General features: G+C 28.3%; 1 protein-coding gene across 1 annotated transcript; it reads right to left on the bottom strand.

Moving 5' to 3' along the window:
* Positions 1-386: 386 nt before the first annotated feature.
* On the bottom strand, positions 387-27,956 carry LOC136979892 (V-type proton ATPase subunit B-like). Its single transcript, XM_067275920.1, has 14 exons — positions 27,826-27,956; positions 20,442-20,497; positions 17,998-18,096; positions 16,249-16,342; positions 15,673-15,750; positions 13,330-13,469; positions 9,299-9,403; positions 8,386-8,483; positions 8,108-8,231; positions 7,883-8,033; positions 6,371-6,453; positions 6,136-6,240; positions 2,446-2,575; positions 387-1,382 (listed from the first exon to the last, which is right to left on the bottom strand). Exons 1-14 carry the CDS (start codon positions 27,929-27,931, stop codon positions 1,237-1,239), a joined length of 1,515 nt encoding a protein of 504 aa, XP_067132021.1. The 5' UTR covers positions 27,932-27,956; the 3' UTR covers positions 387-1,236.
* Between the last annotated feature and the right edge of the window lie 2 nt (positions 27,957-27,958).

The raw sequence follows: 27,958 nt of genomic DNA, 5'->3' as shown, positions 1-27,958 counted from the left end.
ACAGGTCTTTCAAAATATTTCAATTCTGAAACAATAAGAGGAAGAGCAAATGTAAGAGGCAATTTCATCTTTAAAATAAACTATTTGTCATTGTCGGATTCTTGAAATTTACAGAATAAATCTCTCTTGACAGGTTGCTAAACTTACCTATGGATTGTTAGCTTTAGGTGGATTATATTTATATTTCAGGAAGAAGAAGTCTCCAGCACCAGCTTCTAAATAATTTTTCTACTTATTAGAATTAGACTGTACGGATTAGAATTAGACTGTACTGTCAGTTATGAATAGTAAATATTCTAGCCTTGTATATTAAAGAAAAGAGTATTAAAAAGGAATTTAGTGTAGATATTAGTCAATTTAATATTTAAAACAGCAAAAAGTAAATGTTTACTGTCAGGACCTACATTTTATTTCCATATTTAAATACATGAGTCATAATGAAAATAAGACTAGATCCAAAACCTGGAATGTATGTTTTTTTTTTTCATTGTTCCAGTATTTAACAAAATAATACAATAAAATGATGATGATAAAACTTGTGTTCAAATGAAACACACAATGTCAAATATAATAAATAAGTTTCATCACATTTACATAAATTAATTTACAGTTATATAAATAAAGAAATAGGTATTTATTGTGGCAGTGACATTACAATAAACGTAATTTATTTTTTTAATGTGGTCTTAATATTTGCTTTTAACATCAACTATAGAATAACCAACAACAATAAAGTTTTTAACCATTTTGGTGAGGTAGCAATAACAAATGGAATGCCAATGTTGAAAGTAAATTTTACGTGAAAGAGGCAACATTCATAAATTTTCTTTTGTCACAAAAATACATATTGCATTTGTAACTATCAACCTTTTTTTAATTTTTATGCTTTCCATTTATCACATGTTCTATAACATTGAAGACTATCAGAATAACAAAATAAATAAATATATGGCACAAATAAATTTTCTGTATGCTGAAATTAAAATATATTTTAAATAAAACAATTTAGTGCCAAATATGTATTAAAATCTATAATTTTTGTATTGTCTCTAAAACATTTAAATATTTTCTCATATTTTGTAATTTAACAATCTTCACTTTTAGGCACTGCTTACAGAGAAGCCTTTTACCCTATATATAAATTCATTTTTTACTACTAGAGTTCAAAAACATCAAAACTACATTATACTGTTGATAAAACTCTGACACAAGATGTTTGATGTCTTTATTCCGTCTTTAGTTTCTAGACTTTCTTCCTTCTCTTGGATAATATTCGGCGAGAATGTGTTGAGGAATGCGCTTAAGCATTTCTTTAGGAAAAATACGCAACAGCTGCCATCCTAAATCTAAAGATTCGAAAACGGATCTGTTCTCGTAATGGCCTGCAACAGAAGAAAAATTGTCATAAAATATTTAATTAAAACTACATCTGTAAATTTATTACAAGTTACATACTTAATATATTATAACAGCTATCTATACTTATTAAAAACCATATTATACCAGATAAAATTTAAAGAAAAAAAATGTATGCATAATTTTAATTTTACATTGATTGATGTTCATTATATCTAATAACATATTTAATCCATTTTTGTAATTTTATTTGACTTACGAACAACTTTGTTTCGGTTATATCAAAAAATAGCGCCACATTGAAGTCAAATTTAGTGAGACAGATTTTAGTTTCTCAAAATAAGCAATTTGTTTAATTAGAAATATTTTCAGACCTAATTCTGGCCAATATCAGCTTAAAAGTCAATTGAATATTCATAGTGGATCCATTGTTGCTATTACATAATATGAATGACATTGAATTAATACAACCCAAAATTACATAAAATGCCACAAAGAGTTTGCCCCCTCATTCCCAATGTAGACAATTTGATCAAATTTTTATGAATATATTTTTCTATTCAAATTATTTATATAAATTAATCATAATAAATTTTAAAATACATCATCAAAATAATATAATTATAATGATGACGATGATGATGATGTTTAAATCATTTAATAGTCTTACAATTTTCTTTTTATCTCAAATAGCCAAACATTCTATTATGGCCTTGAAAGATACGAAAATGTTTTTAAAATAGTAAATAAAGTAGCCCCTTGTTATATTGTGCATTTTGGAAGACAAACCAAGTGAGTGATATAAGATGCAATATAAATGATATTTCTAGCCACCTGTTTTGTCTATTATATTTTCAATCTATATGCTGACTTGCTTTTTTTGTGGGTTATATTTCATGTAATGATGGTTTCAAAGTCAATAAGGTAATATTTCTTTGCCAGTAAAAATTCAATGGCAATCAATTTTTAAAAATTATTTGGCTACAGCACTTTTATTTGGAAGACAAAAGAAAAAGAAAGTGCAAAATATATCTGAATGAGGAATATGATAAATGTAAAAGCAATGCAGAATAAAAACAAAAAGTATACCTTGTGCAATGAAATTCTTCTCAAACTTTGTTAGAAAATCTAAATAGAGCAAATCTTCTGATGAAAGAGCTTCTTCACCAACAACTGCTTTCATTGCTTGAACATCTTTTCCAATAGCATAGCATGCATACTATAAATAAAAAATTAACAAAACTTGTTTTCATAAATTTACATAACATTCCACAGATGAAAATTTAAGTTTTTCCTTTAGGAAATAATTGTAATTAATTGATTTTACTAGAAAATGGATACTTGATTAAATGGAAAAACTAGTGACAAAATACTCAAAATGTATGCATTTGAAATTAATTAAAATAAATAAAATCTATAAGTTTTTTTTCCAGTGATAAGGTATATTTAATACAAATGTTTTCAACCCACTTAATAAACCATTCTCAACAGATCATACAGTTCTAAATTTCATCTGAAATGTGTTATAAATATTCAAAGTTCAAACTATGGAACATACAAAAAATTTAAAATACAAAGTTTGAATGTCTGACAGAACCTTATAAAAAATATAAATACATTAATAAAATGAGGAATAATAATTAACAACTGAACATATTATTGTGACAACTGCAAACTTATATGGTAAATTCCATAATGAGACTCATAATCTCTGGCATTTTCCATCAGCTTTCATTTATATTTTTCTCTCCTTTTTATGATTCTTTTACAGGTCGGGAAATTCGGCTCTCTGATGATTTCGACCTCATTTCTACACACTTCAGATTCATCTATTCTTGCAAAGCATTCTCTTTCCCCATAATTAACATTATACATATTCTTTATTTCACAACTGGGTGCATAGGTACACACTGGTCATCTTTAACACCACTCTTTATCCATTATATCTTACACACAGATACGTGTTTTGGGCATGCACCCCTCTTCTGTCAGCTACATAATAGAATATGAATATGTATTTTCCATATTACAAAATTTTTATATAATGGTAAATTACAATGTACTGTACCTTTTTCTTTAAGACATTTAGTAAAAAGGTACTAACTAATACCCATCCTTTTTTAAAATACATATATTTACATTTAAAATTTCCCAAAAGTGTACTGAACAGCACTTAGCCTTCACTAGTGATGTTGGTTTTCACCAGGCTTTTCTTAATCTTGTTCACATATTAAAACATTTATATAATAAAATATTCTTTTTTATATTTATCTATTCTATGTAAATTCATTATTATATAAATTTAAATATTACATTTTTTACTGGATTATCATGTTTTTCTTTTACCTATCTTCTAATTTACATATTAATATATGATTTTTTCTTCCTTTTATAATTAACTTATTTATACTTCTTTATAATATTTTTAACTATTTTTCATTAATCTTTATACTTATATTTTTATTGATTATATAATTTCAAAACTATCTTTAAATTTTCCATAGTACCAATTATTTTGTCTGTGTAAAATCCTTACTTTTTCTTTGTTAATATTACAATTATTTATTGTGCAATGATCATAAAAAAATTAGTTTACTCTTCTATATTTTAAATCGGCGACATGTTCTTTAAGTCTTACTCCTACTTTCCTTTTAGTTTCTGCTATGTAATTTTTCGGGTTTTCACAAGTACTTTTTTAAAACCCATGGAGCATCTTCAAGGTCAAAATTACTCACCTTAAATTTAGTGAACCATTTTCAAATAGTTGACTCTGCTACAGCACTCTCACCATAAACATCACATATTTCTTTTGTTGTTTTATAATTTTTGCCTTTTCAATAAAAGAAACAGATGTCGAAAATGCAACTTGCTTGCTTCCATTTTCACAAGACAAATTAAACATCATTATAAAAACTTTGTTAAGAGATTTTTTTAAATGGACTTTTAATTTGACGTATAATGGACAATTTCATTTTTCATAATATTCATTGTTTCATACAATTCTAATAATTTTTGCTTCATCCAGTGTCTCAACTGTTGGCTATGAAAAATCACTGTGAACTTTCCAAACAACCCAATATATACAGAATGTGTTTGTGGTCCTTTTAATAACTTCCTTTCTTTTATATATAACTCTACTAATCTGAACTCCATATAATAATTTAGGTTAACATGGATATACTGTACTGTACATGAATTTAACAATAAACAGTATAGCTTTATAATCTATATATATAATCAAGACGAGTTGATAATAATAATAATAATAATAATAATAATAATCAGCACAGAGCCCAAACGGTTAGGAGTTGAAAGTTGAAATTTGGTACACAGTTAGAGTACATCAATGGAAGTCTCAAGTAACAATGGAAGTGTGAAGTAATAATGGAAATGTTAACTAACAATGGAAGTGTTACGTAACAATGGAGAACAAGAGAAAGCAACGTGCAAGATTTACCGGCGCTGGAGAAAAAAAAAGAAAGAAAGAAAAAGAGTAATATGTTAAAACATATTCAATTTTCAAATTTAAACACATTAGTTCGGTTTTTCTCGACCTTTCTTCTTTAGAACATTCAATGAAAATTGAATGATTTAATCGGAACAAGTCATCAAAATCGAACAATATTAGAACATTCAATTTTCAAATTCGACCTTTCTTTAGAAATACTTAGTTCGTTGATGAAATTACTCTTTTTCTTTTGTGACTATAAAGTAATAATTTTAATCTTCGCTATTGTTACTTTTGCCCGAGCAATGCCGGGTCTACCTGCTAGTATATATATATAAAAACAAATTTGAAGACAAGTCTGCCCAAAAAGGACCACCATTTATTTTGCATTTCAGACTATACACATTCACAATCATGGCGACAGACCTTCCATTATAGGCTACATGCCGCCAGAAGTTAAAAAGTCCTTTAAAAAACACAAACGTCCAACTAAAAAGGAACCGGTGACAAACAGACATCTTACATTTCATCCATCCTATGAGGAGTTTTGGCTTTATATCCACTGGAACAGGCTGAATGTGTATAGTCCGGAACGCAAAATAAATGGTGGTCCCTTTTGGGCAGACTTGTCTTCAAATTTGTTAATAATAATATCTCCATCGGATGGAAAACATTTTACAAAAGGAATTTTAAATGTACCATCATCAGGGGGCAGCATAAAAATCTGCATTTTTCCAGCACTTGTTTCAGTGGATATAAAGCTGAAACTCCTCATAGGATGGATGAAACGTAAGATGTCTGTTTGTCACCGGTTCCTTTTTAGTTGGACGTTTGTGTTTTTTAAAGGACTTTTTAACTTCTGGCGGCATGTAGCCTATAATGGAAGGTCTGTTGCCATGATTGTGAATGTGTATAGTCTGGAACGCAAAATAAATGGTGGTCCCTTTTGGGCAGACTTGTCTTCAAATTTGTTAATAATAATATCTCCATTGGACGGAAAAAATTATATATATATATATATATATATAAGCTCTACTGGTTTTCATTCATTCACAGAAGCATACTTTTACCAGAAAACACTAAAAAAGTGAAATATTTTATGTACTGAGATCTTTAATTTTTGATTTTTAGGAGCATATATATTAATACTATATTATATGAAAAAGGACTGTATGAATATTAAATAACCAATAACGAATATTTTCAAATAATGCCAAAGGAAAAAGAAAAGAATAGTCATTAAAAGTGATTCTTTTGATTTCATTTCATCTTTTAAGTATATTGTAGTAAAATATTATACCTACGTATTATGTAATTTAAATTGTACTTACCAATTGATTTGATACATCAGGATGATCTTTTCTTGTCATTCCTTCGCCAATTGCAGATTTCATCAAACGAGATAGAGATGGTAACACATTAATAGGTGGATAAACCTTTATAATATTAAAATGTACCCTTGTTAAGAAACCAAGTTTTCAATGGATTTGTTAAATTAATAGAATTAATTTCTTTCTTTCTTTAAATAAAATATACACAGAAATATTTTATATCATAAATACTAACTTGTCTATTATGTAGTTGACGGTCAACATATATCTGTCCTTCAGTAATATAACCAGTTAAATCAGGAATGGGATGAGTTATATCTGATCAAAAACGTAAACTCTTAGCTATCATAAGTGTACTTTTTTAATTTAAAATTATTAATATTGAGAAAAAGGTGTAAAATAAAACAACAAAACTAATATCAAGAAGTAAAAATATTAAAATGTTAAAAACATAAACCATAATACATTATCATGCAGTATTATAAAATTCATTATAACTGGTATGAGTAGAAATTAAAAAAGAATGTAGAGAAATTTTTGAAAATACATTAATAGCTAGACAACATGTGAAATATTCGCTAAGAAGATACATCTTAGCTATTTTTCAACATAAGAACAGTATCCCTCAAGATATTTCTCCCATATTGACATCAGTTATAGTTCATAAAATTGTTTTCCGGACATGTAGCCAACTACACATGACCAATTTTCATTTTATCATCTGATTCAAAGTGTTGCCCACCCCCAGGAACTTTTTTTTATGAGACTGAACAGATGAAAGTCCACAGAACCAGGTCCTCCAGACGACAGGGTGGATGCTGACCATCTTCCAGCCAAACTGTGCAATTTTGGCATGAACAGCAACCACAATATGGAGACAAACATTGTCATGAAGTAGTCTGACATTTATAGCATCTCTTAGAGCATGATATAAAGGGGAAAGATACAACTTTGTCAATGTGTTAACACAGATTTCAGCATTCAGAGTGGTCCCACTTGGAAGAAAGTCCACCAGGAGAACACTGTCACTAAGACCTTTGCTAACTGGATGACTGAATTTCTTTGGTGAAGGGCTGAGAATTGTTTGCACACCTTAAGACACAACTTTTGTGCATATTTTACGTTTTGCCTAGGTATTAAATTATTCACAAAAAATTTCCTGTACATATTTAAACATCTCAATTTGATTAAAATTCCTGTCTATTACTTTTTAAGCTCTCATCATAGTTTGAAAATGTTATCAAAATTCTAAAGTTCTATTTTGTAATGTCTACAATAAAATACTTTAGCTAATTTTTAAGAAGTAAAATAAGGCCGCGACTCCACTAGCCGTAAAAGGGCCGTAAAACCCCTCACCGTAAAAGCTTTTAATCACGTGACCATGATATTTTACGCCTGAGCAGGTCGTAAAACCAACGTAAAAGCGAATTGAACACTGCTCAACTCGCTTTTACGTTGGTTTTACGACCTGCTCAGGCGTAAAATATCATGGTCACGTGATTAAAAGCTTTTACGGTGAGGGGTTTTACGGCCCTTTTACGGCTAGTGGAGTCGCGGCCTAACTCAAAAACGTTTATAAATTGGTAGTTTTTCTTTAGATTGGCTTGAAACTTGTAAATGTCAAGTTTAATTCATAAATATATAATTATTGATGAAAAATATATGGTTTTTGTATGATTATTTATGATTAAAAATACTTATAATTTTATCACTATACATAAAATAGTAAAATTATGTTTTAATTTACCATCATTTGGCATTGTTAAAATGGGTATCTGTGTTATAGAACCATTTCTTCCTTCTACCCGACCAGCCCTTTCATAAATGGTAGCTAAATCTGTATACATGTAACCAGGGAAACCACGTCTACCTGGAACTTCTTCACGTGCTGCTGAAACCTTAAATTATCACGGGGGAAAAAATCAATCAAAATTTAAATTTTCAAAATGGTAAAAATGATAAAATAACTTACTTCACGAAGTGCTTCAGCATACGAAGACATGTCTGTCAATATAACTAAAACATGTTTTTCACATTGATAAGCCAAAAATTCTGCAGTAGTAAGAGCTAATCTGGGAGTAATTATACGTTCTATTCTGAATAAATAAATTATATTTTATGTAATATTTCCTAAATAATTTAATTCAAAATATTTATGTTAATTTGTAACGATCACAACTATAATTTAATGCAAGATTTTACAATTGCTAAAATCTTTACCGAAATGACATTAACCTAATATATTCTTACGTTGGATCATTGGCGAGATTAAGAAACAAGCAAACATTTTCCATTGATCCATTTTCTTCAAAATCTTGTTTAAAGAATCGTGCTGTTTCCATGTTGACCTTTGAAAGTTGACATAAAAATAAATTACTAAACATAATTTTAATCTTTTAGATGTTATCATAAAATTATTGTTTAAAATATCAAAAAAATTATCTTAAATTCATTATTTACTTAATATATGTCATTTATGTTAAGTATTATATTAAAGTCTGATTCAAAACAATTTTAATTGAGGAGACATAAATTAATTTTTTTTGGTATAATGAAATAAAATAATATTCACTATTAATTTTTTGAATTAATTAACTAGTTGAAATATCTTATATTTCACATCTTATAACTTTTAATAATGTTTTAAAATGACCACTTATATTGTAAGGTTTCTTGAAATATGTTATATTAATTCAATTTATTTCAATTCTTTTAATTTTTATCAAGCATTCGAATTATATTTTATATTTTTAAAACTGAAACTTCAAAAGCAATAATTATTACAAACTTGTCTGTGATTAAAATAAATATGAAAATTGTCATATAGCAGGACCTTTCTAATCTAAACCCCCAACAGTTAAATTCCAATTAATCTAAATACTAGAGCAAAATATGGATCTAAAAGTGTTTATATATCCAAATAATTTTATTTCAGAAAGTTATAAACAATTTGCTTCATAAAATGTTCATATAATAATTCATAAAGATAATAAATATTTAAAGAAATGGGTTTCTAGTATTTTTCTAACAAAACTTTAATAATGTGTTGGTAATGAATTTTTTCAGGCAAATTAAAACCATATAAACTTGTAAATATCCTTAATTTCAGATTATCAAATAAATTATCAGAATATTAATATTTTTAGTTAAAAAATAAACTTACGCCCATTGCTGCAAAAACTATAGCAAAATTATCCTGATGGCTATCTAACACTGATTTTTCAGGAATTTTAACTAATCCACCTTGTCTACAAATCTGAGCAGCAATCTAAACAAATATTTGAAATGATTATCATTGTAATTAAAATATTATAACTTTATAACAAAAAATTTATCTACTACAATTAAAAACTACTAACTCTAGAATTATTTATATAACTAAAAATAATCTCTATAAAATTTTGATAATTAAAATTAGTTAAAATATATATAACTAATAAATTACCCAATACATTAAAGTTTCCAGACAAACTGCTGAATTATAATCAGGTTATTATAAGGCTATAATGTTATATGAGGGTAATCTGAGAGAAGGTCATTTACAACTATCATTTTATAAACTTTAGCCAATGACATATCCTTACATCTGACAGCAACAAATCTTTTAAACAAATCCCACTTCATCAGAAATTGTGTTTTTAAAATTACAATATTAACAATTAAGTATTCGTTTATTGGAAACTTTCATGTCTACAAAGCATAGAATATGTGACACTTCATACGCAAGGTGATGTCTGTTAAGATGGACTTTTGCGCAGTAGGAACAATGAAGGATTGCACTTGGTCGGTACTAACTGTCCCATTTTAGGAGAGATTAGGATGACATTAGGGTTGCCACCAGCTGATATTGGGTTGGTTTGGCAGGCAATTTTAAACCAAGGCTGACAGTCAACAAAAATACTTAAGTTTCGACAAAACAGTTTAAAATATAAATAAAATTATATTTTAATTGAAAAAATATTAGATAAAATTATTTTTAATATTTAGTACGATTTGGTTATAATGATAAAATGCTTGAACACCTTAAATACTTTTTTGGCAACACTTTAATTTGTTTAAACCTTTTCTACCAATTCTGGATTTCGCAGGTCTGCATCAGGTTTAACAAGAAGATTCCCACTGTTTAAGAAGACAGTTCAAATGTTTTTGTTAAATCTGATGCAGACCTGTGAAAAGGGGTGAAAACGTTCTTTTATAGAAATAAAAGAATGTGTTGCTGAAAAAGTATTTAAGGTGTTGTTCAAGCATTACTGAAAGGTTTTGCTGAAGTTTAAGGTGTTGTTCAAGTTAAGTTAGTTTCAGCCTATACAGAGGTATATTGTAATGATAAAAGAACTTTCTTATTATAACTAACTATTAAAGTTTTTGTTATAATTCACAAATAACGCTGTAACATGTTAAATTTTCAAATGCATTTCATGTGATTCTAAGTAAAAATAATTGTTTGTGCTAAATTTACTGCCAATTTGAGTTTTAAAAATTGATTTTTCAAGATGAATCAGTCTAGGCATTCATTTGATTCTTCTTTTCCTCAAGTAAGTACATGCAATTGTACATTTAAGAAAATCTGACTTGTGAGAATGAATTCAAAACTTGGTTAACTTGTGATGATGATGATATTCATTTGGCTCAATACATCATTTGCCGAACCTCATTTAGTATTAAATACAATGGAATTACAGCATTTATGAGGCAAGCTGATTGTGAGAAGCCTTAAAAAAAAGCGCATCTCATTACCTACTCCCAGTCGTTGTGTCGGCCAACAAAACAGTTTTCAAAGATGGCAATCTTAGATTACACGATAAGATAATTTTTTTCAAGTAAAAGGGAACTAGCTGTAATTTGTTTGGGGATAGTGTTACAATATTAAGTTTGTCTGCAAATAAGATTACAAATTTATTTCCTACTACACAATAAAAGTATGCGTATCTACATATGAATGGAGAATTTTCAGGTTTCTTTTGAAAGATCAATTCTGGATTTCCCAGTCATTTTCCATTCTTAAGCTCGTTGTTTATTAATTAATGAATGTATCATGTTTGTAATGTAAATTGTTAATTTTTCTAAACGAAAATAAACTTTAAAAACTATTCAAAAGAATCAGAATCGGGAGAAATTTTGGTATTGTCCCATCACTTGGAAAACATTCATTTCTCAGCGAAATGTGTCAAGAACGTTGTCACTAAATCTAAATTCTTATAGCATTTTAGCAAAAATCTAGTGATAGCTTAAACTCTGCATGACTTTCTAAAACAAATTTAAATATTTGTGAATGTTTTCCAAGCATGTTTTAAATTATAAGTACATTTAATTTTTTTAAAAGATCATGCAAAAATATATTTTAGAATTCTAATTTTAATTTTTGGTTTATAGTAAACTGAGGAGGCCCAAACAAATAATTAGACGAAAATGCATTTTGTATTAAAAGTTGAACTGATAGAAAACAAAACACCTTTCAGAATGGAAAAATTTGCATTTACTTAGATATCAGTGGTCAGATATCAGTGGCAAACAGAGAAATAGAGAGATCATTATTTCTCATCTCAACTACACTAATTTAGTGATTCAGACAATTTACAAAAGCACCCCTCACAATTTTACAATAATAACTGCTATCGTAAATTATTAGCAATCATTTGGCAATCAATATAATCAATTTTTTAATGAAAATAAATTCTAGCACTTTTTCTAAAAATAATATATACAGGATGAGTCAAAAATTTCTTGCACTCCTTTCATTCCAAAAGTGCTGAAGCTATATTAATTTTGTTAATATAATTACATAAGAAGTCAAGTATGGAAAATCAGATGGGATCTTTTTTGACAATCTTCAATATGATTTTCATGTTCACTTACATTGTAACTTTTTAATGAGCAGAGGTAACATGAAAGTTCTAATAACAAAGTTAAAGAGCACCAATTAATTAGTGTAAAACTATTTTCTGATTTCAAATAAATATATTTAGTACTGCAAATATGCAACTTATTTAATGACTTCATTCTATATGACCTTTTGTCCGGGGATTCTATCTTCGTCCCTTCACTTTTAAGAGGATCGTCCCATCCCGTCCAGTCTGGTCCAGTCCAGAGCAGGAAAAGTAGCTTGCATTCAGGTCTGCCTCAGATGGGATCCCGGTTTGATACATTTCACCATGCTGCTCCCTCCCAGTGGCATAGTGTGAATGTCAGCCGCCCGGGGCGGAAGAAAATTTCATCCTCTTAAATAAAATACAGGGAATCCCTACAAGTCAGTACAGACGATGTTGTCAGTCGCTACAATGAGCAAGATATCATTATTATACATTCATTTAAAGAAAAAGGATTCCCTAGTTTCGTCACAGAATAAGTAATGAAAAAGTCCGTGTTCATTTCAATCGGTCCGAATCATAGGTGCAACAAAAATATGAAATGAAATGGTTCAAATTTTTACAAGATATTATTATTATTTATTGTGAAAAAATGCCACCTCCTAAAAGTGCCGCCTGGGGCGGGCCACCCCTGCCGCCCCACTACACTACGCCACTGCCCCCTCCAGAAAAACTGAGCTGACTGAGCAAAAGATAAAATCACTTTGTCTCTGCCAACTGTTAGGCCTACACAACATTAGTGTCTACATATTTTTGGAAGATCCCTAAAATGTATCAAAAATTGCTAAATTCCTTTTCTGCTACTGTCCCAATTAAGCAATTAAATTATGATTTAATTTATTAGTTTGGTTTCCGTTCTTTGAGATTTCGCCTAATAAAACAGCTGTCCTGATTAACCGGTGGCTGAATTAAATGGAATTGACTGTATGTCTTCAGTATTTTTGGAATAAAAAGAGTGCAAAAGATTTTTGATTCACCCTGTGTATATATTAACAAGTAGTAATATAATGATTCAGTTCATCTTGTCCTAAACATCATTATGTTTAAGCCAAATCTGAGCTGAAATCACACATTATTGCTAATTTATGTAACTAAAATTAATTCTTATTCTTTTAAGTTCATCTTGTATATTGTTTTTCCATAAATTTTTCAGAAAGAACTGTAATTTCATATCTTTAGCTAATATATATTTTCAAAGTTATCTTAATCACTTATGAATTAAAATTTTCCAGTTGATTCATACTCTTAAAAAAATATTTTTTTAGTGACTAGATTGAGTAATTCTATAATTTCTAAGTTAAAAATGATTATGCAAAACCATTTTTACTTCATTATGAGGAAGTCCAGCTGCTGAAAATATAGGTATTTTTTGGCCTCTTGCTATGCTATTCATCACATCAATAGCTGAAATTCCTGTTTGTATCATTTCCTCTGGATATATACGAGACCACGGATTAATAGGTTGACCTAATTTAAATACAATAAATAAATATAAGTTATGTATAAAATATTAGATAAATATTAATATCTTTACACTAGTTATTTAAGTTATATAAAAATAGTGAGATAATTCTTTTTATCCAAGATAATAGTAATACAGGAAGTCTTCAATTAATGTCATTAACAGGGTCTTAAAAACTGTGATGTTAATTAAGCAAAAATGACAATAACGAAACCAATTTTATTATAGACTAGATAATATAAAAACATAATTTGATTAGTATTATTCTAATTGGATCATGTTTGCAACTTCCAGCATTTAATCATTTATTTTCCATCTCACAAAATCAATTTTACTGTTTATAAACTAAACTCAATAATAACTGTAAATGATTACAAATGGACTTGTATCTTTCCTCAACAATGTTATAACAAAATGATGTTAAGTGAGGACTTGTACAATTTTTTATATTTATTTCACAATTATCTTATTTTGTATCAAGGTATTTTTATTATATTTTACTATTATCATATTTAAAACTTCTGCTAAAAACCTTGTAAATATAATGCATCACATCAATAGCTAAAAAATACATTTACTAGAACCAACTGAAACTATAAAACATCTTAAAAACTGAGAATAAGACTAATCAACTTATGTTTTTAAAAAATGTGAACGCAGTAACATAATAAAGAAATCTATATAATATAGTTTTATAATGAATGATATATTTCAAAATATTACAGATTTAAATTTAAAAACTCTTTAAAACTTTTGATAAAAAATTTGCCAGGACAGAAATTTTATAAAATTTAAGAAAATTCTTTAATAGACATTACGAAAATTGTCTTTTCTCTTGTACCTTCACATGAGGAAAATAACAGTTTCATTGCAGAGTCGACCTTTTATTTGAGGCAACTCATCTGCCTCAATATGTAAAAGACAAAATCCCTCTGGCAATGGCACAATATTAAAAAATAAATACATTTGATAGAAAATTTGCCAAAAGTATTTATTTTTTAATATTCTGCCATTGCCAGAGATATTTTCTAACTTTCACATATTGAAGCAAGCGAGTAGCCTCAAATAAAAATTCAACTCTGCCATGGAATTGTTATTTTCCTCATGTGCATGTGAAGGGACAAGTGAAAAGACATTTTTTGTATTGTCTATTAAAGAATTTCTTAAATTTTTAAAAATTCTGTTTATTTGGTTAAGTTTTTATGGCAGTTCCACCACTCTTCAATATAGTTCTTGTTTTGATTTTAGTTCAATCATGATTGCATGTGTTCAAATAGTCACACAAAATGTTTGTCATCAAAGAACTATCACAAACCAATTACAGTTATTAAGGAACCAATCATATTTTCTACTACAGAAGCAGAACGCTGTTTCATTTAATAAGCTGAAGAAACAGCTCATTAAATTAAATAATGTTGGTAAAGTAGAACTTTCTAATGAAGTCATTCAATGAGTCATTTGTTAAGTGCTATTTGTGAAGGTTAAGTGCTATTTGTGTGTAAAAATTAATGAAACTGGCCATTAATCTAATAATTTTACACAAATTAACAATTCTACATTTAGAATTTCTTATTTGGTCAAACTGCATTAAAGTAATTCAAGCTTTAGTATCGGTAATTTAATAATCTGTTAATCTGTTTCACAAGTTACATTGTTCATTAAATGGTTATTTAATAAAGAAATGATTTATAACTTTGTATCTAAAGTAAAAACTTTACTATCCTTCAGGAGTTAGGACCAAGGCTATGATAGGTATGAGAATAGACAAATAATAGAATTTTCTTACCAGTACAGAAAAATTAATTTACAATCTACAATTACTACACAATTCTATAAGTACATAATATACAATCAACTGTTTATTAACTGTACAGTATAATATTTATACAAGATTCTGTACCTTAACTAGCATACAGTATAGAAATAAAGGATTTCATACAGTAAAATTCAGTATAGTTGGTACAGTACTTCATTATCGTAATAACAAAAAAAATAAAATAAAACACAGTAACTATACTCCCAAAACTGAATTTAGCACTCTATTGGTTAAAAGAGAATGGAAAATCAAGAATTTACCATGTTATAATATACAGTAATTATTATAATTTTGTATGATTTAAAACAACTAAAAATTATATTATTATATTTATATAATGTTATAAAATATTTCTTAGTTATTAATTAGAAATAAATAAATATATAAATTACCCTGAATATCTAAAAAATCTTCTGCTAAGACAGGTGGTCCTTTATCAATTGGTTTTCCAGAACCATTAAACACTCTGCCTGTATAAGAATTTTATCATTAATTTTAAACAAGAAAGTATTTTTGTACACATCATATCAAGTAACTAAATTTTTTTAAGTAAAATATTAAAATTCATTATTAATTTGAAAAGAGATTTAAAAAACTCAATCTTTAAATCATTATATGGTTCATATTATAATATTATTGTTAAAACAGTTAAGTTACTTAAATTTTATTACATTTTATTTAATAGAATATGCAATAATTGATTATCAAATAATCATAAAATATTTTTGAACATGCATACATTCTTCAATTCAATTAAAAGTAAAAACTATTTCAAACAAAACATTATATTAATGTTTCTAATAATATACTACACTGTATTTTATAAAGAATAAAAATAAAATTTCTTTCAAAACAACAATTAGTCCATGATTAATTATATATAATAAAACACATCATCATCCATTTTTTTAAACACAAAATACTATACTTTTCATATCAAAATTAGTTTTTAAGCATTTAAAACACACCTAACATGTCTTCTGAAACCGGTGTGCGTAAAATATCTCCAGTAAATTCGCATAATGTATGTTTAGCATCTATACCAGAAGTTCCTTCAAAAACCTATTGAAAGATGACATTTATTTTACATTTAAATCAAGTACAAACCTATATAATTCCATAGCAAGCATTCCAAACAACAATCTAATTAAAATCTCAATCAATTATACTAAAAATTTGAATTTTTATATAAAAATAAACAATAATCTTTTAACAAACTTTACTGATAGATCATCAGAGTTTAAGACATCATTTTTTCTTCATCATAACAAATAACATTAATAATTTCAAATAAACATAACAAATGATAGAAAACTTTTAATACTGACTCAAAGGTAAAAATCACACAGTTGTTTGGTCATAAATAATAATATTATATTATTATAATTTATTTTTTTAAATCATTTATCAATAAGTAATAGTTAATTATTGATCACAATTATTTTAAATTGCTTATCTGTAAAAAACACAGAGTGGCCCAAAAGTCAATTAAGGAAAATATATTTTAAGATTAGTTTAAAATAACCATATTTTGTTATTCATAATTCAGTCAATTCCAATGAAGTGACTGAATCATAAATTTAATTCTAACATGTAATTTCATTTGTAATAAAGACAGCTATTTAAAATATTACATGACTATATAAGAATATTTAAATATCATTTTTTTCTTTCTTATTTTCTTACCATCAACTCCATAATCTCAAAATCAGTATAATCAAAATAAGGATAAAATATGAAAGGATGAAGACAGACTAACTTTTTCATCCTCATTTTATTCAATTCATATTTCTGCTGAGAAAACAATGGATTGCTATGAACTTACAGTTAATTATCTTCAAATCCCAGTTCTGTTTTAGAACAGATGACCACTATGTTAGTGTAGAGAACACTGAAAAGCACTTTAATCCCACCTTCACTGTTGAGAGACACACTGTCTCCATTGCTGGCTTAATGGTATGGGAAGCCATTTCACATGATAGTTAATCACCCCTGGTAGTGGGACATTGACTATCATGTGAAATGGCTTCCCATACCAACATGTCAGCAATGTGCAAGGCTGCAAAGATCCATTTTCTAGCAAGATAATGCTAAGGTTTATGTCCAAGATTATAATTACTAAATTTATCATGAAATAGCATTCTAACCACCTATCTCTTGTTAAATTACTTCATATCTAATTCTTAAGAGCCAATTGTAGCCTGATAATACAATGGTTTGTTTGGTTTGGCTTTAAATCTTATTTATCATTAAAACAAATTATTATGTTTCAATTTTAAAATGTAAATGAAATAATTTATGTATGGAATTTTTGTTTTTTAACTACCCATACGTACACAGTATTCTATTATATATTTTGTTTTTGTCATTTACTATTATTTTAATACATTTTGAATACAGTTGAAAATGCTTTTTAAAAATACTTTTGGTTTACCATTAGTTTACAGCAGCAATGCCTGAACTACAGCCCCGAGAATAAATCTGACCTGTGACACACATTAATCCAGCTCACAAACATAGTTGATGGTATATATACCAAATATTTGTGGCCTACCTATTCACAAGTTATGCACAATTTGGTCCACCAGTAAAAAAGTTTGGGCACCACTAGTTTACAGTGTTTAACTCTTTAATTAAGAAACTGTAGATATTTACATTGTATAATGTTGAAAAAAACATATTTTAACACTAACAGAATACAATCATAGCAACATTACCTGTACAACTGCTTTAGAACCACCAACTTCTAACACTTGTCCAGTTCTAGCAGTTCCATCAGCAAGAATAAGGCGAACAATTTCTGCATATTTTGGAAACTGTAAAAATAACAGTTGTTTAAAAATGAGAAATATTTAAATCAAATATACTTTAAAATATAATTTTTGAAATTTAAATCTAACATAACTTTAGTACTTGTATATGAAGTGTCTCTTAAGAGGTATGGTTTGTTTGAGTGTATTAGAAATACCGAATAAAACTTATTGTTGTAACATCCATACAGTTTCACTAATGTATACTGGTACATGCCCACTTTGAATGTACGGAAATAAAATTAATACTAAAATGTTATGTATGATAAAATCATTGAGAAAAGTATTTTATCACATTTTATGCACTGAAGAGGGGTTGTAAATATAAATCAACTCGAAATGCATTTGTAATCCAATTTTGTAATATAAAGATGTTTCTAACCGCAATGCTGTGAGGCAGTCTACCAAACAAGTTTTGGATTAAAGAGACATACAAGAACCAATAGATGGCAACTGTATTATTGTGTGAATAACTTTAGTAATTTAATAATGATAAATAAATTGTCTAATGTAATCTGGCAATCATTTGGCATTGATCTAAAAATCAGATTAATGAATGTTTATACTTAATAATTTTAGTTAATCTGTAAAATTTTTTCTATAAAGAAAAAAAGTATCTGCACCAGAAGCATGAGAAAAGAAGCACTTGAATATTTTAATAACGGAAATTAATTTGCATGAATTTTAAATAAATATAATAAAATTAATTCAAAAAAATCTCTGGTAATTAAATTATCTATCAAAAATCTCAAACAAAAAGTAAGTTTGTTCTTTTGTCCTACAAACTATTTATTTATTTAAAAGGTTTGAGTATTTGTAGATAAATATTTAAAGATTTAATAATAGTTTTTGTTGCTAGATTTTATAGCAATTGGCTAGATTACCTATGTCTCTCTGCTTCTCAAATATAGAATGTGTTATGAACAATCAACAGTCAAGTATATTTAATTATAGGACAACTACTTCTAGATTTTTTGAACAATTTTTTAAATTAATTATAATTTGAAACTAAATTTCAGCAAAACTGCCATCCTTATCATCTCACTTACTGGCAACACAATCATTTTGTCTGCTATTACAATGCTATCTGTGATAGCATTAAAATAGCAGACAAAATGATAGCATTGCAATAAGATAACACAGATGGTTCCACATTAAAATAATAATTAATTTTTTAAATTCATGAAATTATAGCCCAGAAAATTCAGTAATATTTACAATGCAATCTGTTTATTAATTAAGTAAATTTTGTTATATTTTTCAATTATATAAATAAAATGAATTTTATGCATTAACAATGAATATAATTCAAAAGCATTGTATCTTATTATTAAAAGCTGAAAGAACAGAAAGTCCTCATTTAATGTTATTGATAGGTTCTTGAAACTATGTCATTAAATAAAAATATGTAACAAAATCAATTTTATTATGGGCTAAATAATATAAACAAAATATAATTTGGTTAATATTATTCTAAGTGGATTGTGTTTGCAACTTCCAACACCATGGGTGTCCACAGAAAATTTTCCAGGAAAGAGCAAAGTTTAGAGACAAATTATTATAAATTTTTATTTAATTATTTTAGATTTTTTTCACAAGTAGATTATACAGTAGATTATAGAGGGTGTCTCAAAAGTCTCCATACAGTGACACAAATCAAGCCCACCAGTGGCTGAATAAATAAAACCATTGAACACTGGCAGTTGGTCATTAGTTTGTGCCTGACCAATCGGCTGGCCACCACGCAGTGTTCTGGGTTTTCTTCATGTGTATAACACCTAAACAGAATCCAGTTTCCACATAGAAAGTTCTGCTAGAAGTTACCCTATTGGCAGATCACCCATGTGTTCCATTGCCTTACTCCGTCAATCCACTGACATAAATCTTGATGCTGACATTTTATTGTTTTGTGAATAAAGTTATAAAGTTTTTTCACCTTTGTATGTATGGAAACTTCTGGGACATCTTGTAGAATACAGTATCACCTTAATACAAAGCATCTTATGGTTACGAGTGTAAAGCTATATATCTTAATCACTTTTACAATTATAATTTATGGAATTTTTTCCTCAGAGGAGATCTCCTCTGTGGATGTTCAATCCAGCATTTATTTTCCACCTAACAGAATCAATTTTACTGTTTATGAAGAAAATTTAATAATAATAATTTTAAATAATCACAAATGTACTTCCTCAACAATGTTATAAAAAACAATATTAAGTGAAGACTTTCTGTATTACTTTTCAGCTAAATACCATCAAATATGTTGTTAAATGTACACATATTTTAACAAAATTAATATATAGTATTATATAAAGGTCATTCAAAAAAATAAAAAATTGATGATTTACCTTAACAGAATCCAATATTACTAATGGGCCATTGACTCCAGTGACAGTTCTATAAGCTATTAACATAAAAACACAATTCAAATTTTAAAATAGTAATTAAATAATATAAATTTCAAATTCTAATTGAATTAAAAAATAATAAATTTATGAATTGATCTATGTTCAAATTAAGCCATTTTAAAGTAAGTTGATATATTTTTTTAAAGATTTTTAGACTTTTCATTATCTTTGATTTTTATCAAAGATAATGAAAAAATCTAAAAAAGTACAGTAGAGAACCGAAAATCGGAATCAATTGGGGACTGGGGTTGTTCAGATTAGGGATTTGTTCCGATTACGGTCTATGTACGAAAAAATATATTAACCTGTCCGATGTTCAAACTTTTCTCCGTTGCGTGTCGCTTCGTGTTGAATTTTCGTCAATTTTAAGCTTAACGAAAATTTTTATAATAATAATCGAGGCTATCGTATCGTTAAAAATTATTTCTTTATTTTGTACAAACAAAATAAATATATTGAAGAATATAAAAACATGAAAATTATACTTTAGAAGTAAATTTAGTATCAAAAACGTTCGATTCAGCACGACACAGTCCGACTGAAAATCGTGCCGATTACCGACCATTCCGATTACCAGGGTACCGATTTACGACTTTCTACTGTATTACAAAGATAAAGTGCAGATTAAGAATATTTTAATTTTTTCATAAATTTAGTTAAGTTGCTACTTCTATAATATTACAAATTTAGTATTATGTATTGTTATATACAGTATTTTTAAAAGATAAAAGTTTTCTCATGTAGTCTAGCCAAATATGAGAAAAGAGAGACTTTTTTAAACTCTTTCAGACCTGTGGGCATTGAAAGGGTTTTTTTCAATGCCCACTGTAAATTTGGCTAGACAGGGTGCAGCATATCCAAGGTGAACTGTCCATAAAAAATTCTCAAGGATTGAAACCAAGTCCCTAAGAACAACCAGATAATACTTTAAATATATATACTAAACAACACTGGGACCCTTGCCTGGTTACATTTACTCCGGTGATTTGGACATAGAGCCAGCTTTTAACCAGGCAAGGGTCATCCTCACCTCACCACACACAGAACATCTAAGGTGGTTGGAGGCTATTTGTATCTACAGATCTAGCCTCACCAACACATGTATCAATCACAAGGAGGAATTGGCTCTGTCCGTAGCGTGGCAAGTGCTAATGGACAACAACCTGTAAATCTCGACAGATGTTACCAGATGCCCAGTAGGACAACTTCAAGAAACACGTATTCGAAAAAACTTTCAAATTGTCATGTTCTTATTTAGTTCATTCCATCAGAAATTTGCCGTTTCAACTGAAGAAGAACCGTTTCTGGTTCAAAAACATTTGTGAAGTACTGTTTTTTCGTTCTTTTCATTTTTTATTTGAGTTTCACACCAGTAACAGGCTTTGGTAGAAAGCTACCAATTTAACCGTTACTTCAACATGTAAACCAAAAGTTAGAGAAATATTTGAGAAGTATTAACATTGATAATACCTACTGAACTGCTGAGAATTGCAATCACCTATGCTAGGTGTAAATCTAATTTGTAGAGATACAGTACATGTTTACATAAGCTTTCATAAAATTTTGTTCAAACATTCATTAGTTCTTGCCATCAAAATCAGTTTAACACAACTATCAGATGCAAGATTCAGGCAAAAACCTCTAACAAATCTCACTATATTCATAAAATTACTCCAATTTCACATAAATTAACAATCTTCTGATATAATGTAGATGTCATTTTTTTCTAATCTTAACAGAATTTAACTATTCTTCCAATAAACTAGTATTGGACCAAATATTCAGCATTATTCAGTATTCAGCTATATTCGACCACAGTTTGGTATTTGGCTAAATACTAAACACATGTATTTGATATTAGCATCAAATACTTTCTGAAAGTCAAATTATTCAGTCAAATAATCTCATTTTAGTTGCAGAGAAAGAGAATGAAAAGGAAAAAAAAATAAAACAATTCTTTATTGTGACATCATCACAAGAATTTCTGTGATTTTGCCACCTCAAATCAGTAATGTCTTGCCCCTGTACATCATACTTTCCTGTTAGCAATAGAGCCATGCCAGTTTATCTATCTGCTTTCCAGAAAAAATTTTTTAATTGAAATAACATGATGTCCAGTTTGCATAGGAAATTCATATATAGTTAATTAATTGGGACCTCCTGCTTCTAAGCTTTCCATATCTGGTCTCAACTTTCTTTTAACTAACTCCATTCTTGAAATTAAGGAAGGACAGACAGCAGACAGCTGGATGACAGTGGGAATTTATAGGACTAAAATATTGTTATTTATTCCTTTTCAAAACAAATATAACTTTAATAAATGATCATAGGCAAATGCTGTTTATTAATAATCATAATTCAAAAGTGATAAATTGTAATGAAACAACAGTAATGGTTCTACATTCATACAAAGTAAGAGATTTTATTGGTAATTGTTGGTGAAGAAAGCTAAGGTAACATATCAGTTTTAAACAAGGTTTTCTTTTTGGACAAAACTTGGTTCACTTGACTGGATATGAAAATCGACAGAACTAATATATGTAGCATGCAGAGACCACATGTTTTGTACAGACACCTCTTCTGCAAAAAGTAGGCATGTAGTACACTGTATCAAGAAAAATAGTAGTAGTTAAGCTGATATTCTTTGAGGAGCTAAAATTCTAAATGCTAACAAAAAATTTTTCTGCAGTTTCTTGCTCTTTTGGAAGGTGATAATGGAGATTGCTAAGATAAATCTAAAAGCTAGAACAGTTCAACAAACATACATAGACTCTTTTATTGGCTACTTCCAGCACCAATGTTTAATAAACATTAGATAAATGAAGCACTTCGGAGAAAATAGCCTAGGTGGCTGAAATCTCCAGATGAACAAAACAAATAAAGAAAGAAAGATAAACGAACTTCAGTTTGTTCAAATTTTTTATAAAAAGTTCATTAAAAAATTACTTTATCAAATATACAAGTCATTTAAATGATATAAAAACATGTTTGTAACCTAAGGAGGGCCACTAAAGTGGCTGAAAACATTTGTTTTCTTCTATTTATCTAACATTTATTAAACATTGTTCCTGGAAGTAGCAAGTAAGTGTCAGTATGTGCTTTTAGAGGCTGCTAATTGCAACACTATAATAAATCCTACCATACAACTTGCTCCACAATGGATTTCCTTCGTGAGTTTTTTGGGGATAAGGTAATGTCTAATGTGCCACCATAATCTAGATATCATTTTGTGATATCATCACAATCTTGTCTACAGGATTGTGGCCATCCTAATCCCTTCAACATCATATCTAAGACCTGAACTCTTATGGGCTTTTCTGAAGGAAAAAATTTGCAAAACAATCCTTGTACTTGGATAAACTAAAGATGAACATTACTGCTACAATACAAACCCAAAATACTGAATAAAGTATCTCAAAATATGGTTAAATGTGTAGGTAAGCATTTAGAACATGACAGTTATCATTTTCAACATTTTATGAAGATAGATCAGCTGACTATGTAAATGGAGAAATAAAACTCATAATGTAAAATATCAATTTACTTTTAATTGATCACCCTATAGTTTCTAAGCTATAAATAAAATATATTACAGTTATACTTCTAAAGACCATTTCAAAGATTATATTATTATATTTGAGTAATTTTCATTTAATAACATTGTAATATAGTGGTACTTTCACTTACGAGTGTCCCAACTTATGAGTTTTTCAAGATAAAAGCCATCTCTTGGCCAATTTTTTGCTTTGAGTTGAGAGCTAAAATTTGGGTTATGAGCCAGCTTCAGATACCACACCACTAGTTGGTGCAGCAAACCATAAATTAAGAAAAAGAAGATGAAAAACTGCCATAATTTCATCATTTTCATTATTCTGGCAATGTCTGACAGGCTAGCTTGTAGAAAAACATGTGATCAAGTAATGTACGCATTAGTTCACTTCCATGTTGTGTGCAGTGTCGGCGTCTCTCATTTCTCAAATTTTCCATCTTTTCTTTCTTTATCTATGCAGCAAACACCACAACATCTGAGAAACCAGTTTATTGCAGTACATTCTATTGTGTTTTTATACAATATTTGTTATTTATAAAAACACTTTTCTTATTTAAAAGCATGTAACAAAAAATTGCAGTGTTTTGGGGATATGGAATGGAATAACATCGTTTCAGTTCATTTCAATGGGGAAAATTGATTTGACGTATGAGTAATTTGAGTTACGAGTTCTGTCACAGAATGAATTAAACTCGTAAATCAGTATATTTTTATGGTATTATTTGATCAAATCTATATAAAAATAAAAGAAATTATAACAATCAAAAAATAAGATTTTTGAACTTTTATATAAATTTGGCTCTTCATAAAGTATAATTTACATGAATAATGTAGACACCACTTTCTTTACAGAAGAAGTTATTAAAAAGACTTGGAAATGATTTTCAATAAACTGTATAATCATGGAAATACATAATAAGCAATTATTTATTATTATATCATCAGAATGCCAGGCTGCAATTTTTACTCATATTTTTTTAGTTTATTTAATTTAAAATATATGCTCACCACCTCAAATTAGTAGTGGCTTGCCCCTGTATATCATACTTTTCCTGTTAGCAATAGAGATGTGCCAGTCATCTATGTAACTCCTTTCAGGGAAAACTTTTTGCATTAAAATAACATGACTTCTGGTTTGCATTGTAAGTTCATATATACAGTATATCTCAGTGGATAAGAAGATTTTCAGATAAGACGAGGTATAAATTTTCGTCAAAGTTTTATAGTTTTAGCATATATCTGTCCTATAAGACGACCCCCAAACTATCAACAGCCTGTGAATTTAGTTTAGTGATCATTATCTGAATAATAATACTGTGTAGTGTATACGGAATTATGTCCTATTTGTAATTTTTCAAATGAACAAATTTTATTTTCTTGCATTGCCTTGCGATTGTTGCAAACATTTGCACTGATTCGGCATTCGGGTAATGACTTTGACTATTCACAAAAACGTCGTATGGGCTATTCTATTTTGTGCACATACCCTACTCTTTACTAGTAAATAATTACGGTTGGTCCATTTTTTTATAGTGGTTTTAATTTATATAAATTTCAATCTAATTTTTTTTGTATCTGTCCTATAAGACGACCCCAGATTTTGGGGGCCTTTATTTATGATTCAACTATCGTCTTATCTGCCGAGATATACAGTAGTTAATCGGGGCCTTCTGCCCCTAAGGTTCCGTATCTGGTCTTGGCTTTCATCTATCTAATTCCATTCTCAAGATTAAGGAAAGACAGACAGATGAGAGTGGGAATTTATAAGTCTACAATTTTTCCAAATTGCATCTTTTTAATCGGGCTACAATTTTTTCAAACTGCAGCCCAATTAAAAAGTTATGAGTAGTCTCTATAAAATGGCATAATGAACAAATTTAAAAGTTCTGATGCATTTGCACCAAGAAATTCTTAAATATAAAATAAAATAAATTATGTAAAAGCAATGTTAATAATATCATTTGCACATAATTTGTTTTTTAACACTGTACATAAACTTTACATACTTTATAAAATTTAGTTGAAGCAGAAGATTGTACAGTTATAGTTTATTTTAAAATTTATATTTGAATTCTTTTAATATGATACAAACAAGTTTGAAACATCTGGAATTAGGAATAAATTGTTTTCTGTTATCATCACAGTTATTTGTGACTCATTTATACTGAATCTTAACATTTAAATTTTAAAGCTTCAGTTTTATATTAGATATTTTCTATACACAATACAAAGTAAGGATTAAAACAAAAATTATTATGACATCATCACAATGCCAGGCTGCAATTTTTAATCATATTTTTAATGTATTTAATTTAAAATATATGATCTAGATCTCAAATTATTAGTGTCTTGCCCCTGTACATCATACTTTTCCTGATAACAACAAAGTCATGCTGGTTATCTATGTAACTCTGTTCTGTACAAAAATTTTTGAATTGAAATCACAAACTTCTGGAACTTTGTGATTTCTACATAGTTAATTGGGGTCTCCTGCCCCTAAGCTTTCCATATCTGGTCTCAACTTTCATCTATCTCTCACTGTTCTCGAGATTAAGGAAGAACAGACAGACAGATGACAGTGGAAATTTATAGGTCTACAATTATTTCAAATTGCAGCCCAATAATAAAAAAGTTCTTATACAATTCTATTTTTACTACTACTATTACTACAATGAAAAAAGTCATACATTAGTTGTTTTTATAATTAAATACACAATAATGAAATATTTTAAAAAGCAAAAGCAATAAATAAAGTACATAAATATCATTAGTTACTGGAAATTTTAATAACTGAAATTATAAATTAGAACTGTTGTCCACTATAAATAATTATAATATAATCATATCATCATATTTAATTTTTTGGAATAATTTATTAATAGCAATTTTAGTAACAAAATACACACAATTAAACCATTTTCTGACGCAGGGACAAACAGTCAACTTTAGTCAAATAATGTTGTTTAAACATTAAAAACAGCAGTAAAAAAAACTTTGGTTATGCTGTTCTTACAAAAATAAATAAATAAATAAACCAAGCAGCATTTATATTAATAGGAGTATAAAAATTTTAGAGTTTATTTTATGAAGGAAGGGAACGATATACGTGTACATCCAGAAACAGAACTTCACTTAGGGCCACGGTTTGAAATTCTAATATGGCCCCTACTCCTTGCTGCAAAAGACGTACCGTCGAGTTTCCCAAAAATACCTTTCATCGTCGAAAAAGAGATAAAGAATCACCAGAACCAAGATCGAAACAATTTTTACCCGACACATTCGAGCCCTTTGGCCGAACATGTCGGTTAAAAAGGTCAGGTCCTGGTTGGTCCGAACCGTTAAAACAATCGTACAATAGTTCTGCCAATGTTCGTATCTGTAAATAAATATCAATTGACAGTTTATAGTTTACATATAAATTTTTGATACAAATGAAGCCAGGAGCTAACTTTTTCATAATCATCACCTTCATTTTATTTCTTCGTCTTTTAAATGTTTTTGATAATATTTTTCACATCTTAACTACTCCAGGTATAAATAAATAAATAAATAGAACTGCCAAAACAACTGAATATATGGTACTAGCTAATACAGTGCTAGATTTTGTTATGGAGAAAATTCAAGAGAGAGATTTTAGTAACATATTCGTCAAGCTTATATATTATTCAATTTCACACACAATTATATGAAACACTTTTTTTAAAATTTAATTATTTATATTGATTCTTTATGTAAGATCACGTAACCAAATTATTTGCAGATTAAATAACTTACTTAATCTCGGCTGAGATATATAATCTCGTTTTACGGCCATGATATGTTCTTTGGCTTGAGATTGCGACAATTCTCTCATTTTCCTCGGCTTGTTCTTCGACGACATCTTGGAAAAATTGAGTTTGCGAAAACG

Source organism: Centruroides vittatus, unplaced genomic scaffold (assembly GCF_030686945.1).
Source record: "Centruroides vittatus isolate TY-2023 unplaced genomic scaffold, ASM3068694v2 contig_651, whole genome shotgun sequence".
In the NCBI taxonomy this organism is placed as follows: domain Eukaryota; kingdom Metazoa; phylum Arthropoda; class Arachnida; order Scorpiones; family Buthidae; genus Centruroides; species Centruroides vittatus.
Note: the sequence above shows the minus strand (reverse complement) of the source record. Positions and strands in the feature narration are given on the sequence as shown.

Bases quoted from the DNA above. Each gene is read 5' to 3' on its own strand.
- LOC136979892 (XM_067275920.1), bottom strand. From the start codon at position 27,931: ATGTCGTCGAAGAACAAGCCGAGGAAAATGAGAGAATTGTCGCAATCT. The intron at 20,498-27,825 runs GTAAGTTATTTA...TTATGTTAATAG, and splicing joins TATATCTCAGCCGAGATTAA to CTTATAGAACTGTCACTGGA. The intron at 8,484-9,298 runs GTAAGTTTATTT...CAACTTTCAAAG, and splicing joins TAGTTTTTGCAGCAATGGGC to GTCAACATGGAAACAGCACG.